Genomic DNA, 18720 nt, shown 5'->3' with positions numbered 1-18720 from the left:
GAAGCAGGTGTAATTGAAATTTCAAGGTAATCTTGAGTTAATCATGGTGAGCAATCTTCTGAAGGCTTGGAAAATAGGGACTTTCAGGACACCGGGCTTTGTTTGGTAAAATAGTCTGTCCTCATTGACAAATGCAGACTTTGAGAGGGCTTTTTATCCCTCAGGTCAGAAATCCAGGGTGTGGACGGCTAACAGGATATCTAATCAACAAGGACTTTAAAATATTCAGTACAAAGAAGTTGCTTGTGCTGCGAAATCATTCTTTGCATAGCTTTTTGCCTGAAACGAAATTTGATATAATGATAATAAGGGCCTGTTAGCACTGAAATAATGAAAGGGAAGGTCTGAGCTTCATCATTCACATTCAGCTCCAATTTTCCGATCACTAGTCAGGGAAAAACCAGCCTCGAAATACCACACCCAGGAATTCTACTGTTGTCATGGAACTGCATGGGAGACTCTGGAGAGGTGGTGATTAGCCTCGAGTTGTTGCGAGGTTGTACAGTCGTGGAAGAGGGCTGTAATTTCAGCAGTGGTGTTTGTCATTGCAGTCTCATTAAAACATCTGTTTGTAGCCAAGGTTGCTGCCAGCACCTGCCCTGGTGCTGCTCTGAGTGTAAAGGAGCCCCTCTGAGACCAGAGAAGCTACAGGGTATTGCTTGCAGGGGCCAACACTTCTCTGGGCAGTGCTGTTTGGAGGAAGCTTCCAAAGGCACAGGAAGATGCGCTTGTGAATTGAGATTAGGTCCCAACCCTCTCATATGTGGTAATCCTCAAATCCCCATGGCTGCTCCTTGTATTCCTTGTGCTAAAAACTCACAAAGGCATTTTTTCTTGATTCATCTCGAGATAAGAGTAATGCATTAAATCCTTTCAGCTTCATTGCACATGCCTTTCTCAGCTACTTTTGAAGAGCTAAAGAGGTGCTTTAAAGACTTACAGTACCTGGGCTTCCTCCCGTGTCAGCATAAGCTTTTCCCTGAGGCTTGCTCTTCGTGCCTGCTAAAGCAAGATGTTCTGGTTGCAGAGTCCTACCCCAAGAAGTCGGGGAGCATAAACGAAGTAAGCGACCCAGAAGATGAGCTGACAGACTCCCAGAAAACTAGCAAGCTGTCTGAGATATACTCCACCACAATTCCGAGTGTGGACAATACTGTGGAGTCCTGGGATGGCTCTGCCATTGATGCTGGGTATGGAAGTCAAGGTAAGCCAGGGTTGTGTTTTCTTAGGGGTTTCTGGTCTCTCTAGGTCCTGCCTCTGAACATGAGCCAAAGCCTGTGGCCTGACCACATTTGTATGGCCTCTCACTTCCAGCAAGGAACAAAATGTATTTTAGAATGCACTCATGTGGTGCTTTGAGTTGGTGTATCTGTTTTAGGCTTTTATTGGCACATTTGTTCTGGCTTATATGGCATCATACTGTTCTCATCATTTTCAAAACCATTACAACACTTTATAATTCACATAATCAGAGACAGTATTCAGTGGCCGTATGTTTTACGGAGTATTTGGTCCATAGCTCACTTTTATTTCTCCAGAGAGGCCTTGTAGGACATAAAATCCTCTTCATGATGTTTTAAAATCCACAAGAATGTCTTGTGACTAGAAGCACTTGCTTAGCAAAATAATTAAGGTAATACTACAAGAAAGTATCTCTAACTCTCTAGTGAGTGATCAGATGAACACGTGTCTTTGAGGTCAGGTTTATTCAGCTGTAGCTTCTAGCAGATGTGGAACTGGAATAGAGGATACTTTAGTCATGGGAATATATTTTTACTTGGAGAAAAGCACTGGAAAACAGTTATACCAGTTCAGATTTAGTGATGTAAGCTAGTATTAGCCTGTGTTGAAACAAACCAAAATCCTGAATCAACGCTGCAGCAGGAAATTGGTGGAAAAACTCCTGTCCAGAACAGAATGTGAAAATGGGGAGGGATGCTGCAGGGTGCTGCTGCAAAGTATGAGTGTGCTGTGCTCACTGCACTCTGTCTGAGTTCAAAGGACAGCACTGCCCAGGTGTCTCTTTTCCCATCCCTGCACCTTCCTTCAGTCTCTGTTGGTCTGAAGTCTTAATTTGGGAGCACAGTTGGGACTGGAGGCTTCATTAAGGAGGAATCCCCTTGCCTTCATAATGCTGCAATCCTTCTCCATCTAATTGAATGTTAGCACAAGTTGGACACTGGGAAGTGATTGCTTTGCCGGTAAATTGAGAACAAGTAATTGAGCACAGAGCCCCAGGGAGTGGGGCTGGTGCCAAGTTGCCCAAGATCCACACACTGCAACTTTGCTTCAGGGGCTCTCTTGTCTTCCCTGGTAATTGCATTTGGCTGCATGGTGGTGCAGTGGTGCTGGCTGGGAAGGGGGATGCTGGAAGGTAGGGAGAAGGGCTTGGAGGGTTGCCCATGAGATCGGCAGGGAAGGTAGGGGGCAGGGAAACCTGGGATTCAAAGAGCCGGGAGATTGGGGGTTACACCCCAAATGGAGAACTACAGATCAGGCTCTGCAGCCTTGCAGGCTTTTGGGTTCATCCACAGCAGCTCAAGGAAGGATTTTGGCTGGGAAGCTGTGCTGGGCATGGTGGGAACATGCCACCAGGTGGCTCTGAATCCCAAGGATCCAGCCCTTCTCTCTGGAAGGAGGAGGTGAATTCGTACGGGCGCCAAGTGACTGCTCTGGACACGTGCCCCTGTGCCCAGCCCAGACCTGCTGCCCACCCGCAGCAGGGACCTGCATCCAGGCCCTTGTCCTGCTCTGGCAGGCAGTGCGTGCCTCTCACTGCTGTAAGATGTTGGCAAGCAATTTTCCTGGGGCTCTCTCCAGAGAAGTCTAACCTTTAAAAACACACAGAGGAAACACACAGTTAAGTGAAATAACAGGCCTTGGCATTTTCAGAGAAAGTGTTGGCGTCGTCTTTGGGTATTTCCAGTGCTCTTAGCTGTTTAGGAGGTGAAGTCTCCCTTAATTACATGTTTCTCCATTACTTCTTCCTGTTCGCTTGGCACAGCGTGTATGGGAGCGTATGGTGTTTCTTGGAAAGGCTCTGAGGATTTCTCTGAAACACTGAATGGGCAGTTAGGAGGTGGGCAGGGGACTCAGGAGATTTATTTCTACTGCAGATGGCACTGACACTGTTGTGGAATGTTCTGTTTTGGAAGTTTTCTTTTTAGGCAGCTTCTCATGAGACTTGAGGATCTTGTGACTTGGTAGTAGTGATGGATTTTCATCTCTGGAGTAAGGCACTGCAGTATGGAAAAGTCTATGGGGGCAGATGTAGTGAAACTTGTCTGATATCATACTAACAGTCTGTATTGATCTCCTGTCAAATGTGATACAGATGAGCCTCCTCTGCTCTCAAGTCAGCAGAGTTTTACATCCTATTCCTTGCCTTTCATGCACACATCCATGAAGCAGTTTCCTGTGCCTGCAACAGTTGATCCCAAGGGCATGGGAATTCTGAGGGAACCAGCTGGCAGCCCTTAGGATCAGAACTGACCCTTTCTCATTACCACTTCTGAGGGAAGCTTGTCAGGATCTTCCCTTTGCCCTTTGAAGGATTTGTATTTAAAGGTGGCTGATTCAACAACATCATTTCTGCTGGGTTCAGTGTGGAAACAGGAGCTGTTAACCACAGCTGGAACTGGCTGGGGCCAGGATCTACATCTGTGGGTATGTGTACTCCCAGGTCTGTGGATCCCAGACCCACACTATAAAACTACTGAGAAGCATGGGAGAGAGGGGCATCCCATGTCAACATCCTGAGAAGCTGCTTTGGTTAAAGCCAGAAGAGATCAGAAGAACTGCTTTTGGATGACTGAGATGGAAAGTGTGCAATCCATGTGGCCTCATGTTTGGGACCTAGGGAAGGAGGCTCTCCTGGTTCTGCATGTCTCACTCCATTTGGGGTTTCTGACCAGGTATTGCCCTTTCTCTTCCTCCACTCCCTCTTGCCTTCCCTAGGTACCTATATACCCCAGGCTGCCGGCATAGCCCTCCATCCACACGAGTGGAGACACAGCAGGCAAAGGAGCAGCACCCCTCCAGCAGACCCCAGGAAAAACTACCCCTACATGGATGGAAGCTTCAGTGAAGATGACTGGGACAAGCCCAGCAGGTACGGAGAGGTGGGAGGAGGCAGGGAGATGTTTGGAGGTATGGGTGTCACTGCATTAGGGACAAGGGGGGCATGGGAATGTGATGGAGCAGCCAGTGATGTCCCTATCTTGGCATCAGGCAGCCATGGGGAAGGATGCTGGTGGTGCACCGGCTGTGTTGGGCCACCTCCACATTGCCAGGTTACCCTGAGTGTAGCTCTGTGACACCTCTGCCATAGCCAGGTGACATTTGTGTCTGGAGTTAGGGTGGTCTCAGCTGCATGGACCACAGGTTCCTACCATGTTTCTTACTCCTGCCATGTAGAGGCTGCAGTATTTTCATAGATTCCATGTAATAGACATGGTCAGGACTCTCCCTGTATGTATTGGCCAGACTTTTTTGAGTAAGGATGCAGCTTCACAACAGCTCACTGCCACAAAGCAAAAGAGGCCAACCAAACTCCCAGAGGGTCAGTGTGAGGTTGCATGTCCGTGTTAAAATCTACGGAAACTGTGGCTGGATTTTCTCTCCCATCACACTTTGGCTCTTCCAACACTTCAAAGCTCCACGGAGTGAACATGGTCGTTAATCCCCCGGCTCAGCCAGCATGGGGAAAATTCTGTAACACCCCGTGAGGCCAGGGAGTAGGCTGCAGCTGCCCCTTGCTTTGGGTGAAAATCCTTCTGGAGCTGCCTTGGCCAGAGGCTGCCCCTCACTGAGCCACACATAATGGAAAAGCCCCATTGCTTCAAAACTTCCCCTCCCCTCAACATTCTCCAGAGTCCCCATAGTTGTGTGTGTCGTGTTGTTACTGTCAGTTCTTTTTTTTCCCATTTTTTTCCTTAACTTTGTTTGTCCAAACAAAACCCTTAGAACATCTCATGGCCATTTCCACCTATTTAAAGATGATCAAGCTGGCAGGAAGGCTGGCAGCGCCGGAGACTTTGTTCTTGTTTTGCCTCTCAGCAAGAGCCAGATCACAGAGGTCACTGATCCCTCGTGGCCCTCCTGGAGAGGCTGCTGGCAGCTGAAGTTGGCAAATCTGAGCCCTCGAAACCCCCCGTGTTCCTAGTGAGGACTCCAAGCCCTGATGTCAAAGTGCAAATGAAATGGTTCATGCTGCTGACCCCTCTTTATTAGAGAGAAAAACAAACCCTGACTACCTTTAGCCTGGAAAAACCTGCTGATCCAGTGCTGTGGGAGCCCATTCTGATTCATCTGTGTCCTGGATGTGTTTGTGTATTGCTGCTCTGAGAGGCAAGACACTGGTAACTAGAATGGACATTTGCCTTTTTGGGAACCTGAGAGCAGAGGAAGGAAATGAGTAAGGGGAAAGAATCAAAAATTCGTTTTTGGGGGAAATTTTGGTTTGTTTTTATAAAGTCTTGCTGGGTGTTTATTTGACCTTTCTGCCTGGCGTAAAGGCTACTGTCCTTTAAAAGCTGATGAAAGGTAGGGGGCGAATTTAAAATACAATAACTATGTCAGATACTGCTCTCTTCAGGAAGTCCATGATCCCACAAGGAGCAAATGGGTGTGTGAGTGAGTTTCTGCCTGCTACAGACTCCTATTTCAACCAGAGGATGAAAAGGAAAGTGTGTGCTAAAGACTTTGCAGTTGTTAGACATCTGAAAAAAGCTCTATTAATAGACCAAGGGGTCATTATATATTTAATGGAGGCCAAGTTCTCTGTGACATGTACTCAGGTAAAATATATTGACTTTGCTGAGTGGCTCTGGTGGATGAATGTCCCTTCCTGTCTGTGGAGCTGAAGACCGCAAGGCCATGCAAGATACTACCAGATGTTGCAGAGCTGGGGCATCTTCCATGCAGCTCCTTATAAGATATGTATAAGATGCATTAGGGCTGCCCTAATGTCCCCTTGGGCTCTCTTTCCATGACACATTAGTGGGTTTATAGTGATCTTGATTTAACACCACAGAGGGTTTCCTTCAAGAGGCTCCTGTTAAACAGAGCACTGGTGGTCTGAGTTTTGCAGCCTGGTGTTCAGTAAGCAATGTCCAGCATCACCTGCTTTTCTAGCTTGTTCAGAGGATTTCACCATGTTTGATTCAGAGGTATGAGAATTGACCCTGGCTTGTGGTCAGATATAAAAAGTGCTGAAACTGCCAAGATGGGGAATTGCAGAACCCCCAGCACATGGTGTTCACATTAACATGTGTTTGTACCAGCTTGAGAGAGGTTCTCTCTAACCTTACTCTCTGTTGTAGACAGAACTGGTGGCAAACTTTGCACAGCTGTAAGTGCCAAGACTGCTATGCAGCAAAAAAAAGAGAGACCTTCTGAAAGTAACAGCTCAGTTCCCTGGCCATCCCAAAGCAAATGAAACTCGGTTTGTATGGGTTGTACATGACACTGTTGATACTGCTGGCCGTAGTGTGCGTTTGCTTGTCCAGCCCAGGGCAATCATTTTTATATACATCTTTGCATTATTTACTCTCATAGAGACCTGATGTATTTATCATTTTCTCACCATGTCTGTTACCCTCTGTGTTTTTCTCTCTCTTCTCAGGTGTTCTGTGTCTCAGATCTGAGCTCTATTCCATCAGCCTTTGTACTAACAGTCTCTGAGGCTCCTGGTTTACCCATAACGCATCCTTTTCTCTTTCACTTCTCTATTTCACCAAAACGTCTTCCTAAACCTACAATCTTCCTACAGGCACTTTTTAATTTACCCTTTGAACTTTGACATTACTACACCAACTTAATTCTTCCTTTGAAGGACACTTGCCCCGTTAGTAAATGCATGGAGGTCTCGTATGTGGACTCTTGTTTGAAAAGTTCATATTGTTTGCTTTTGTATATGAAGACTCTTCAAGTCTGCTTTTACTGGTGAACACTTGCTGTAGCCTTGCAGCTTTCACCCCGCTGCAGAAGAGTGCTGACAATATTTGGTTCCTACGTTACAACAGATACCCCAACCGCCAAAATGGCCTTGAGACCACTCACGAGGACAATTTTTGGCGTGTTTTTGGAGAAGCTTTGGAGGATTTGGAAACATGCGGCCAGTCTGAACTTTTGAGGGAGATTGAGGTAAATCACTTTCTGAATTTGCTGCTGACCTGACTGTTTTGCTCTTTCCATAAGTGTTAGACCGTTTCCCCAGATCTGTTACTTGCCCATAGCATCCCTGAGCTGCTGGTGGTGTGAAGAAGGGTTCGGGTTTAATTCATGTCAGGCTTTGTGCCAGTGGGTAACTCTGCCTCATTCTACAGCTGCTTGTGTGTGCTCTTTCCCTGAGCCCGTGTCTTGCCCGCCAGGAACTCCACGCCCTTTTTGCGAACTGTTGCTGGCTAATAATCTTCACATGACAGTTGGCAAGCCTTCCCTATCCAACTGTAAACCCTCTCCTTGGAAAGATATTGTCTGTCCAAAGCACTTGAAGGCCAAGTGAAAGGAGCCCCTTAGACCCCCATTGGGACTGAAGCCTTGGCTTGCTTCAAGTGCAGACAGCACGCGTATCTTGCATTCAGCTGTCACTCTGCCGGAAAATGTTTTAGAGAAATAGGTAATTGGAAGCTTTTCAGCCAGCCTTCCCCATGGAAAAATCTGAGAAAGTAATTGCTTCCTGCAGAAATAAAGGTGTTTCCTCTCTTCACAAACCACTTTCTCTTTTCTTTATCCAAAATGCTTTGGAGGTCATGTTATTGTGTCCGGTTATAGGATGAGGAGCCTGGATTTCTAAGTCATGGGATGCAAATAAAGGCCCCCCTTGAGACTGTGAGCAGCAGGAAGAAACCTGCCTGGCAGGATGAGGCCTGTGCTGCTCCCTTCCCTAGTTCAGCTCCTACTTCCTGAACGAAGGAGGAGGACCCTGTGAGACCGTCTCTCCCTGTGCCTTCCAGGTGCAGAGGACTGGAGAGAACTCACTGGATCATGCCCTCCACCACTCCCAGTGGGACAGGTTTTATGTACAGTTGCATATTGCTGAGGCTTCAGAGAAAAAAGGCAACTTCTGACTAATTGAAGGTCAAAAAGGAAAGTCCTGCTTTGGTTTGTATTGTGGCAAGGGACTTGCTAATTGTTCTTTCCTCCTTGATCCTTAGCAACTGTAAGTGGAGGAGGAAATCTCAATTAAATTTATTGTGCTGAAGCATGGAATGCTGTTTTTATTATCTTAACTGCTTCAGAAAATGACTTAAAAAAACACCAGAACACATTCAAAATCCCAAATCCCCAGCCCTCCCAAACTATAACTTTTTCCCTTGATCACTTATTTCCTGGATCTGAATGTACTAAGAAATGAGTTTAGGCAGCTGCTCTCAACCTTTCTGAACTGTTGTTGGCTGCTTAAGAGACAGTACCTCTCTGAAATGATGCATAAATATTGCTTTTCTGCTGGCATCTAAATGCAAAAGAAGGGATTTGTTGGACTCTCTTTCCTTTTCCAGGGGTCTGTGGTGCAATTGCTGGTTTATGCTGTTTGGAACTTTGACAGTTACAGAAATGTTTATAAACATGTAAAGGAGTCTTATTGAAAGCTGAGCACCTCCAGGATTTCTGTGTATTAAGCACTTTTCTAGAATATTTTGAAAGTTTTGGGGTCAGAAGGGAAGTGCTCTGTTTTTTAGCAAGAATCTGTTGGGTTCAACTCCCCTTTTATCAAATCCTCAATACTACTAATCCATTCCTCCCTCTCCATATGCTCAGCCTTTGGGAAGTGTGCTGTGTGATCTGCAGTGCTCATTGGGGCCTTTGCTATATTTCTACATTATTAGCCCCAGCTCTCAGCCTCCTGTGATTTTATGACAGTCAGAGATTTGATTTGTTTGTATTTTTTTAAAAAATTGCCCCTTCAAGCTTTGCTTCTGGAAAAGAAGAGCCATGCAAGGTGACCCATGATAGCCTGGAAACAGGTTCATACACAGTAGGAATCCCCTTCCAGACCATGAGTATGGGAAGAAACAGGCTTTTCCCAGTAAAGTGTGTGTCTCTGCTTTGCTTTGAGGGCAGCCAAGACATGGGAAAAATAATGCAGGGCAGCCACAGACTAGAGAAGACGGGAACAGCCCTTTTTGCTGCTTGCACTAAACCTAAAGCTTATGGAAAAACTGTAGGAAATTGCTTATGATACTGCAAGGAGGATTTAAATGCCTTGAAGATGGAAAAGGAGTCAAATGCTGTTGGGTACTGGTTGGTTGTGGTATTTGCAGCCTGTGAGGGAGGGCAGTGGCATGGTGTGCACAGACCTTTTTGTTTTCCCTGATTCTGCAGTGCTGGGACAGCGCAGCACAGCACAACATCCTGAGGCTGCCCGAGGGCAGTGACCAAATGTACCCTGGTTGGCTGTGCTGTTGTTTGTTAGTCTGCCTTTCAAGTATGTGGTAAGTCGGTGTCCTTGCAGCATGTAGGTATTTGAGTTTTGCCCAAACTTGAGCTGATCAAGTCATGTGTGAAGACCTGAAAAGTGCAAAACTGAAAGGTTTTCTGTATTTCATCCAACCCTTTTTGAGATAACACGGGTACTGCTGGCATTTTCCTACTGCCACCATAATTCACTTTGCTTGCCTTTGTTCCATCTTGGAGCAAAGAGCTGGAGGGTCTTGATTAGAGAATTAGTTGGATGATATTTCCCCTGGGCACAGGAGCAATTACTGACTTGCCACATTTAGTGTTGAAGAATTTTGCTGTCTGCTCCCTACCTTTCCTTTAATTTCATCTACCTTTCAACATTTATTGGGACTGCAGACCTTTTGAGCCTGAACTTTGAAATTACAGGTTTCGTTATGCTGTTTAAATGGACTCTATGACCTGGAGCTGGCTGAGGTTCCACAGACTGGATTCTTGACTCTGTTGTTAGCTTTGATCAATGTAATCTCATTAGTGAAAAGCATTGCCAAATGGAGTCGAATCTACTTAAGGGCATCTTTTAATGGATGCTATCAAGGATGACCAGGCTTAAATACTACTTAATTTCATATTTTTAACTCAGTTTTGCTCAGTGACAGCTCCTATTTAGTGACAGATAAAATCCTAATTTTTGTGCAGAATTGGCCTCAGAGGAGTCCCAGGCATTGACTCCCCTGGGCCATTGCCAGCACTGTGTGATGCTGGAGGGGAGCTGCAGCCTGCAGAGGTAGGCTGGAGAACCAGGCAGACAGTGGTTCCTCTGGGAGCTCCCTGAGAATATTATATTCATCCTTCTTGACTATCAAGATGGTTCATGCACAAGATGAGGCCTGCCTGGCCCTGTTTGTGTAGAAGGGGTCATGGAAAAATAAGGCAATGCTTCACAAATGCTTCCCTTTCTGAGATTAAGCTCCCTGTTGGGGTGGGGGTGGAGGGCACAAAGTGGCTCAGCCATAGAGCTGGAAGCAGGCTCCCAAGGTCTGGGAATGGCTCTTACAGGCAACAGGAAGAGCTTCTTGGTACTTATTTTCTGATTAATGAGAGCAGTGGTGCTGCCATGCTGGCTGTGACGCTTTGGCGGCCGCGTGGTCCGTCTCTTCCTACTGCTGACTCAGCAGAGTGACGTTGTGCCCTCGCCCTGCAGGCGTCCATCATGACAGGGAGTGTGCACAACCTGGGCCTGGAGGGCAGCAAGCTGCTCCTGGACTCTGTCAACCCCTCGGGAATGAGCCCACTGAGGAAAACCAGCTCCAGCTGCAGCGACGGACAGACTGAGGGCAGCAGCTCTCCTGCCAAGAAGAACGAGAGGAACCTGGACATGAAGAAGATCGAGAAGGAGATGCAGGAAATCATGTCCCCGACCCCCCTTGAGTTTCACAAGGTTTGTGTCCCCAAGGGTGGATGTAACTGTGGCACTGTAATACCTCAGTGGTTAAAGCTGTAGAAGCTTTGCAGCCTTGTAAAAAATCTGCTTTGCTCAGAGGGACCCCCAGAAACTGGTCCTTGTTAAAGTTGGTCCTCACCAAGGTCTGCAGCAAAGGTTTCCAGAAGATCGGATTAAGATGAAGGAGCCCCATCAGAAGAGTAATGGGATTTAGCTGCCATGGTTCAGCAGGGTTCAAACCTGGGCTTTGCTATTTCTCTTTATATATAAGGTTTCCAGGTCCTTGTGTTTTGGAGTTTGTTAATTGGTGCTACAGAAAAAAGTGAGAGAGCTCAAAGTATCGCCCCCTGAAGATCCATCAGCTCTTTTCCTGTGGTACACTCCATGTAGTAGGCCACTTCTCAAATAAAAAATGACTTATTTTCCCTCCGCTTCCACTCCAGTGATGGGATACTGGTTTGATTTCAGCATCCAGCTGAACATAGCCAGTTTAACCATTGTGCAAGGCAACGGTAATTAGAAAAAGTAATTAACTGTAGAAGCTGCTGATGTAGAATGCAAGCAGGGAAGGGAGCTGGAGAGGTTTCAAAACTTTTGATTGCCTTTTTCTTTCCTAGTGTGACTTCAGAATGAAACCTGTAGTTATGGTAGCTGGAAAAAACAACTTTTTCATGTTTGATCTGCTTTTGCCCTTCAGGGCATGGCAAATGTGTCTTTAAATAAAACTCCTTGGTACCTGAAGGAGGAGAGCTGTGTAATTAGGCATATTATAGAGTGACTCTTCATTCTGCTGGAGCATCTGGTGTTGGCTGTATTTGGAAATGAGGTTGAGGCCAGGTGGGATGCTCCTGTGCATCATCCTGAGCATTGTCCTTCCCCAGGACCACAGTTCCATGAGGCTCACCCAGCCAGGAGCACAGTCATGGAGTGTGAGCCATGGGAGAGATTTACTCACAGTTCATGGGAGGCAAGGGGAGATTTTGGTAGTGTTGGGGAATCTGTTGTCCCTGGTTCCCAGTGTTACACCAGGGCAAGACACATTTCTAACTGCTCTCCTCCTTTAGACAAGGCCAAAGAGTGACATGCCCAAGGGAAGGATGGTGAGGTTGCCCATTTCTTGTGCTCAGAACGTCAGCACTTTCTGATACGAATTTTCTGAAAAGGACTTGTAAATAATATGGAGAATTTTAGATGTTCCTGCTGAGTGATGTATTAAAAATGAGCTGCCTTCACATTTGACTCACTACATTAAAAATTCCCTGTGAACATGTTGATCTTTCATGTGCTGGTCTGGCACACACGGAGGATACACAGCATAACCTGGGCCAGGGAAGGCGATGCTCCATTAAAAACACTTGTTTGTTGCTCTTTGAGTGAAACATGAGTGCTGACTGTATTACACTGCTCGCATTTCCTTCCACATCCAAGGGCGAGGGACTGTCATGGGGTTGGTTTTATGCCAGTCACCAAAGCAATTCTCCCTGTGGTGATGGTGTCAGGGAAATAAGGCTTAGTCTCTGTTATCTGCTCAGGCTAAGAAAAACCCACCCAGGAGACCCAGAGCAGAATTGCTGTAGGTCTGCATGCATTGCTCATGCTGCTCCCATCCTGGCAGCCCTGTATATCACCTCCTTACTCTGCTGCATTGAAACCTGCTTCTTCTCTTTCTGCCTCTCCAGATGACACTCCACAAAGACCCGGAGAGCGAAGACTTTGGATTCAGTTTGTCGGATGGCCTGTTAGAAAAAGGTGTCTATGTAAATATGGTCCGTCCGGATGGGCCAGCAGATCAGTGTGGCCTCAAGCCATATGACAGAGTGCTTCAGGTAATAAATGCAAAATGCAGTTCTGGAGGCTGGGACGGAGTGAATGAGTGGCTGAGAGGAAGAGAGAAGTGAGACCCATCCATGGCAGCACTAACTTTAATGAAAGGTAATAGTTAGCCAACTAGGTGAGCTCTTAGCCACCAACTCAATGGGACCTATGTTTTATAACAGGAAATCACTAGGTAGTACCTTCAGGTGGTACCCCATGTGGTACTCCTAGGTTACAGTAGTCCAGGGCACAGTCTGTTCTGGCACTGGCCTTTTTGAGCTTGGACAGCTCCAAACAAGCAAAAAGCTATGTTGCTTCCTTTCCTCACCCTCAGTCCTATTCCTGGTTTTTGGATGAACCAGACTGTATTGACCAGTATGTGTTGCTGTGAAGCCCCTTGTGGAATTAAGTGATGTTCATGAAGTTCTGTGCATGCCTTTGACAACTAGAAGAGTTTTCTAGGAAACACATCCTTCAAGCAAGGTATTTTTTATGGATATTTTTCTTTGAAAAATGCTTCATTGGAAATGACTGATGCAGAAACAGAATAAAAACTCTGGCCAAAAGCACAGTCTGTAATAGATGTGCCCTGGGCATATTGGACTACCAGAGGGACAGAAAAAGCCTGGTGAAGTTTGGAATTTGGAGAGGAGCTCTGTATGGATGAAAATCAACTATTTTAGCTTTGAGGCAGCTCAAACAGCATCTGAAGGAAATGCAACCTCTATGGAAAAATTACCACCATTTGGAAATGCAGATATTGTGACCATATTTGGAAACACTCAGATGTTTAGTTTTACTGATTTCTAGGCGGGGGTTCTTAGCAGTTGGATTAGAGCCAATACTTTATGTACATCAGGTAACTGGAGGACTGGCAGCACTGTGGGGAACCTTGTTTAAGCTTGTTATGGTCTCTAGCCAGTTGGCTGCTATACAATTATTCCTTCTCAGCTTCAAATAAAAGATGGTGCAAGAATGAGCAAGAAGCTAATTAGGCTCTGAGCTGCCTTTCTGTTCAGTGTTGGATGTGTTGCTTTTTGCAAGTGCCAAGTGCTCTGGGAGGTGTGCCCAAAATCCTAAACAGAGCGGCGTGGAGACTTTGGACACCCTTTTTCCACATGCTGTGCTGCACAGCTCACACTTACGGGCACACGAGGCGACTGCCATCATGTTGATGTGAGGAGTTGGGAATGAGGGATTGCAGACGTGCTACCGGTGACTCCCCTCAAGAAGCGCTGCTGAGGATGCTGCACAGTGCTGCTGATTGTGGGCACAGTGACATGCCTGAAGGCCAGAGAAACACCTCATCCCTGCTGTCACAGACCCTCTGCCTCTCGGCTGCATGGATTAACTGGAGCATGGCATTGCACTAATGGCACTTCTGCACTGGAGCTGCCTGGCTGGCACAGAGCAGGGGCAGAGCAAGCTCGTGGTTTATCTCTCCTTGTCCATGCGCGGGCTAGAAATTGTCCCTGTGCTGTAAGGAGCAGTACTGGGGTCTCTGCAGACACCAGCTAGGGTGAGGGGACACTGCTGTTTTCACAGACCCAGCACTGTGGGCATGCATTAATTCTGGGAAGGGGCTTGGGATGGAAGGGTTGTATGGAGCCAAATATCCAGCCCTTACCCAAAGAAGGAAGCAACACCTGGCCCCAGGGGTTATGTTCACTCCAAAGGTGTATGGAAAATTCCTTTCTCCTTTCCCTGCTTCCCATCCCCGTGCCATTTGCCAGCCTGCTCTGTCCCAGAGCTGTCATGGCATCAAGCCCAAGTGTTCTGGTAGCTGTAGGCAAGAGAGCTGGGATGGTTTCTCCAGATGACCCAGCCTAGAAATGTGCTTGAAGGTCTGCAAGAGCCAGCAGTAACTGCTTTCACTGCTGAATCCTACAGAGAGAATTTGCAGCTGCCTCCTGAGCCCACATGAAATGCATCCAGATTCCTGTGAAATGAAGGATATAAATGGGGAGAATGGAAGCAGAAACTGCTCAGTATAGTCTGGGTTTACTTCTGGCTGAGCTGGAAAATGGTTGCCAGAAGCCTTAGGGCTTTATTTGTTTTCTAGGTGCTGAATACTTGGCACCACAAATTTAAGGCCAGTAAAAGCCATGATGACAAAAAAGAAAATGGAAAATGGCAACATTTTTTCTACAGGCTTGAACAGGAGAACTGGTTTTGGGCCCTGCAGCGTTTAATATTTTTAATAGTGCCCCAGGCACTGGGGTCAGGGCTCATGCCTGGCCCAGACTTTCTTTTCCCCTTCCTCAATCAGTTACTGCATCACTCCTCAGCTAAGTGCAGATGCTCATTCTGAAGGGGTGCTTCTGCTCTGCTCCATTATGAACCTGGAACCAGGGACCCCCAAGAGTTGCGTGTTTTGTCCAGCTGGGATTTAGCACTAATCTTGCATTTGCTGACTAACAAACATGATCTTTCTGTTGTTCCTCCCCATGGCACGTCCCAAATCCATCCCGGCAGGTAAACCGCATCCGAACGAGAGACTTTGACTGCTGTCTGGCCGTTCCCTTGATTTCAGAGGCTGGAGATAAGCTGGACCTGGTGATTAGCCGGAACCCCTTGGCACTGGCTGCCAATGCTCCCTCGGAGGGGAACAGAGAGCTCCCGGCGCAGGTCCCCCGCGGCGCCGAGGTCAAGGCAAGTGTCCAGACGCTCTGAGCAGCGGGAGCAGAGCACATGAGGCCTCTGCTGAGCTCTTGTGGTATCTGGGGTGTTTCTCTTGATTTTTTGCACTGGTATTTGTAAATGCTGTATGTACCATAACCTGCAAGTGGGGAGTTAGGTCTTAAGTGAGCCTGTAGACCTCCATATATTGCTGGAAAGGTCAAAGCTGGGTGTGCATCTGGGGCTGTGGCAGTGGCAGCAGTGGGACAAACTGCCAGCGGGAGGAAGGAGCATCCACAGCCATCCCCCATGTCGGGGCATCCCCCTGTGCTCCTGCCATCGAGTGTACAGCGTCCTGCTTCAGACATCCTCCTCACCCTGAAAGGCCTTGGCCATCGTACAAACACACATGGTGCTATTATGTTCCTTGTTTGCTCAGTTAATCACATACAGCAGGACTGAAATGCCTTTCCTTTTATGTTGTGCCCAGCTCCATCCTTTCAACACTCCTGGCAAACCAATTCCTGCAGTCCCTTGCACTCCCGGTGCAGGGCTGTGGAGAGAGCTGTTAGAAGACACTTCAAAATGTGCTTGTGAGTGGCTAAATGCAATTCTTGTGCAAAAACTGGTATTTGCAGCTGTCTTCTTCCAGCTCCGTCCAAACTCCCTGCCAGATCTGGCTTGCCCTGTGATGGGATGAGGCACCTCGTGCGGCTGATTCCCATGAGCAGTGTTGTTACCTGTGCTGAGTAGTGACTACAGAGTAGAGGCCATACCCAGGGCTAAAGGCCCTGAGTACCTGCCTGAATCCCCCTTGTTTGTCTGAGCTTTATGGAGATCTCTTGCTTGCAAACCTGGCCTGTGCCTGGAAATAGATAGCAGAATAGTGAAATTCCCAGGGCTGCCCCTGATGTTTTGGATCAATGAAACCTTGCTGTCTCCTCTGAGGCAGAGGAGGCAGAGGCATGACAACCCCTTGGTTGGGTGGTGATTGTGTCCTGTGTCCCTGTGGGCTGGGTGGTGTGTGCCCCTTTGCCTGTTGCTGGCGTCTCGTAGCCCCGCGGCCGCTCCCCTCCCGCCTGAGAGCCCCTGGCCCTGCGTGGCAGAGGGGCTGTGATGTTTGCATTGCCTGCCCTCTTTCCCATACTAGCACTTTATGATGATGTTCATGTCCTGGTGGCAGCCTGAGGCCGGCGTCGCTTTCCCCGGGAAGGCCTGGGCAGTGGAGTGGAAGAGCTCACTCAGTTGGATATGGCAGCTCCGGAGCCCACTGCCCTCTTTCCCTGCTTGCCCTTCCAGTTCCTCCCTCCCCACCTGCACGCCAGTGGAGTGTGGAGGTTGTTGGGTGGGTGTACAGCATGTGTGTGTTCGCTTTGCTGAGCCAGGACTTGTCCCCACACTGTCTGTCCCTGACATCCCCCAGTGACAGCAAAACGTATGCGGGTGTTTCCTCCAGGCACGGCCCCATCCATCTCTTTGTCGTTGTAGGCATTTTCTCTTTGAGTATGCAATATCCCATACCATTGCTGCCACACCTAGATAATGTGCCATAATTGATACCGTGGAGCATTGACAGTGCAGCCGAAAGTGTTTTTATATGCAATATTCTGAGCAGTGGAAGCTCACTGGGGCTTCTCATAGGTTTTTAATGAAGACTTTTATTAAAGGCTTTAAAAAAAAAAAAAAAAAAAGAAGAAGAAGAAAAACTTGGTCCTTGTATCCCTTCCTATGCATTTTGAATGAGATGAAGATGAAATGCATTACTGAAATGTGTATTTTTATCCATATATTAGAGTGTATTCCTTGTAAAGTATTTTTATATGCTAATTTTCTTATGTATCTATGAAAGCACAATATTTAAAAGTACAGCATTTCAAAGAATATTTTAGTCCTGTTTTGGACCTATTTGTAAATCTCTGTATTTAAATGGGATTGGAATGACTTTGACTTTTTTTTAAAATTAAATAAAAGCAAATGAAATGCGTTTGTTTTGGTGTGTGTTGCTTTCTGCTGGAGGATGGTAGTGAGGCAATGCTTTGCTTCCAGCAGCATTTTAACAGGGGACCCTGTTTGTGAGACACCTTGGAGGACAAGGGGGAGGCCACGCAGAGGGTTTTGCTGGGAGGCCACGGTTTGTAGGGCTACTGGTGTAGGGCTGGGGCTGTGCTTTGTTGCCCACCATAAGCGGTGGGACTTGGGTCGCTCCCCTCCCTGTGCCCATGGAGTTTTGCTGTAGCTGTTAACAGGAAGAGCTGGAGATGCTCATGCATGTGGTTCCAGCATTGCCTGCAGCTTTTCCACACTGGAATCTTGGCTTGAAGCTGGGCTGCTCCATGACAAAACACTGACGCAGCAAAGCACGTGGCAGCCGTGACGGGGCAGCATTTGCAAAGCTGTGGTTAATCCCTGGGGATGGGTTAGAAAACTGCTGGAGAATGATGTGCTGGCAGGAGATGTCCCATCTGGTGCTCAGAACACTGCATCTCCTGTGGGGTGCCTTGGGGTACCGTGGTAGCCAAATTACCCTGCCTCTGAAACTAGACATCCCAAGAGATGACTGCCACGAACCCAGAACACAGCTCCTTGTGTCCAGGCGTCGAGGATTTCTCTCCTAGGCTCCCAGTGAGGGCAGCACAGGCTGGAATGCTTCCTGGATAAGGCCATAGGGAATCTCTGCTTAGACTGGGGAATCATTGCCATGCAAACAAGCCTTATCTTCCATCTCGGTTGCCCTCCTGGGGCAAAGACTTCAGAACAGGGCCCTGCACCAGGGCCTTGCCAAAACCATGTGGAGCCAACCGCGGCGCTGGGGCTGCAGGAGGCTGAGTGAGCACCCACAAAATGTGAGCCCTGGGGCTCAGTGTGTTTCCAGGGGTTCTGTGTCTGTCCCAGGTAAAAGGTTAGAATGGAGCTGCTCCCTGGGATGTGCCTCAGTGGGCAGCACATGCCCCTGCTGATGTCACGTCTCGTCCCATGGGCCTTGGCTGATGGGAGCAGCTGCAGCCCTGGGCAGGTGATGGCCACCAGGGCAGGTGGTCAAAACCTTCCAGCAGCAGCTCGTGGCACTTTGTGGCTTTTTAAATTTCCTGTTTATTTATTTTATTTTAACCTGAGACACAATGCAGTTGTTGCCTGTGCTCTTACAAGGCTGCTTAGCCCAGACATTGCAGGCTGTGCTGATGAGAGGAGAAATCTCTGACAAAGTCCTCAATCACACCCAGCAAAATAACCAGCCAAGCCAAAAAACCCCAGCTGAAGACAGTTGTGGGACTGATCCTGGGCATGGGGTGCTGGAGGCTCAGCAGTGATACTCAAATGTTTTATTTTCACAAGGAGTAGCCACCTACATGTTGGTTTTTTCTTTCCCTATCTCAAATCAGGACTTCAGGAATGGACACTCTGGTGTTCTGTTTGACTGAAGAGGCCATCAACGAGCTTGA

General features: G+C 47.5%; 1 protein-coding gene across 3 annotated transcripts in view; it reads left to right on the top strand.

The window, feature by feature from the left end:
- Window positions 1-17216, top strand: part of GRIP2 (glutamate receptor interacting protein 2) — a 272319-nt gene extending 255103 nt beyond the window's left edge. For 2 of the 3 annotated variants that reach the window (XM_069027506.1, XM_069027507.1), the window contains exons 19-24: window positions 1028-1204; window positions 3958-4111; window positions 7026-7146; window positions 10607-10843; window positions 12526-12672; window positions 15137-17216. In XM_069027506.1, the coding sequence (XP_068883607.1) occupies window positions 1028-1204; window positions 3958-4111; window positions 7026-7146; window positions 10607-10843; window positions 12526-12672; window positions 15137-15334 (1034 nt within the window). In that variant the 3' untranslated portion in view covers window positions 15335-17216. Of the gene's footprint in view, window positions 1-1027; window positions 1205-3957; window positions 4112-4965; window positions 6616-7025; window positions 7147-10606; window positions 10844-12525; window positions 12673-15136 lie in introns of those variants that run through there. The other variant, XM_069027508.1, reaches the window with a different exon arrangement.
- The last annotated feature ends 1504 nt before the right edge of the window (window positions 17217-18720 follow it).

The sequence above is a fragment of the Aphelocoma coerulescens genome, chromosome 12, assembly GCF_041296385.1.
Source record: "Aphelocoma coerulescens isolate FSJ_1873_10779 chromosome 12, UR_Acoe_1.0, whole genome shotgun sequence".
In the NCBI taxonomy this organism is placed as follows: domain Eukaryota; kingdom Metazoa; phylum Chordata; class Aves; order Passeriformes; family Corvidae; genus Aphelocoma; species Aphelocoma coerulescens.
The sequence above is the reverse complement of the archived record's forward strand: the minus strand, read 5'-3'. Positions and strand labels throughout refer to the sequence as shown.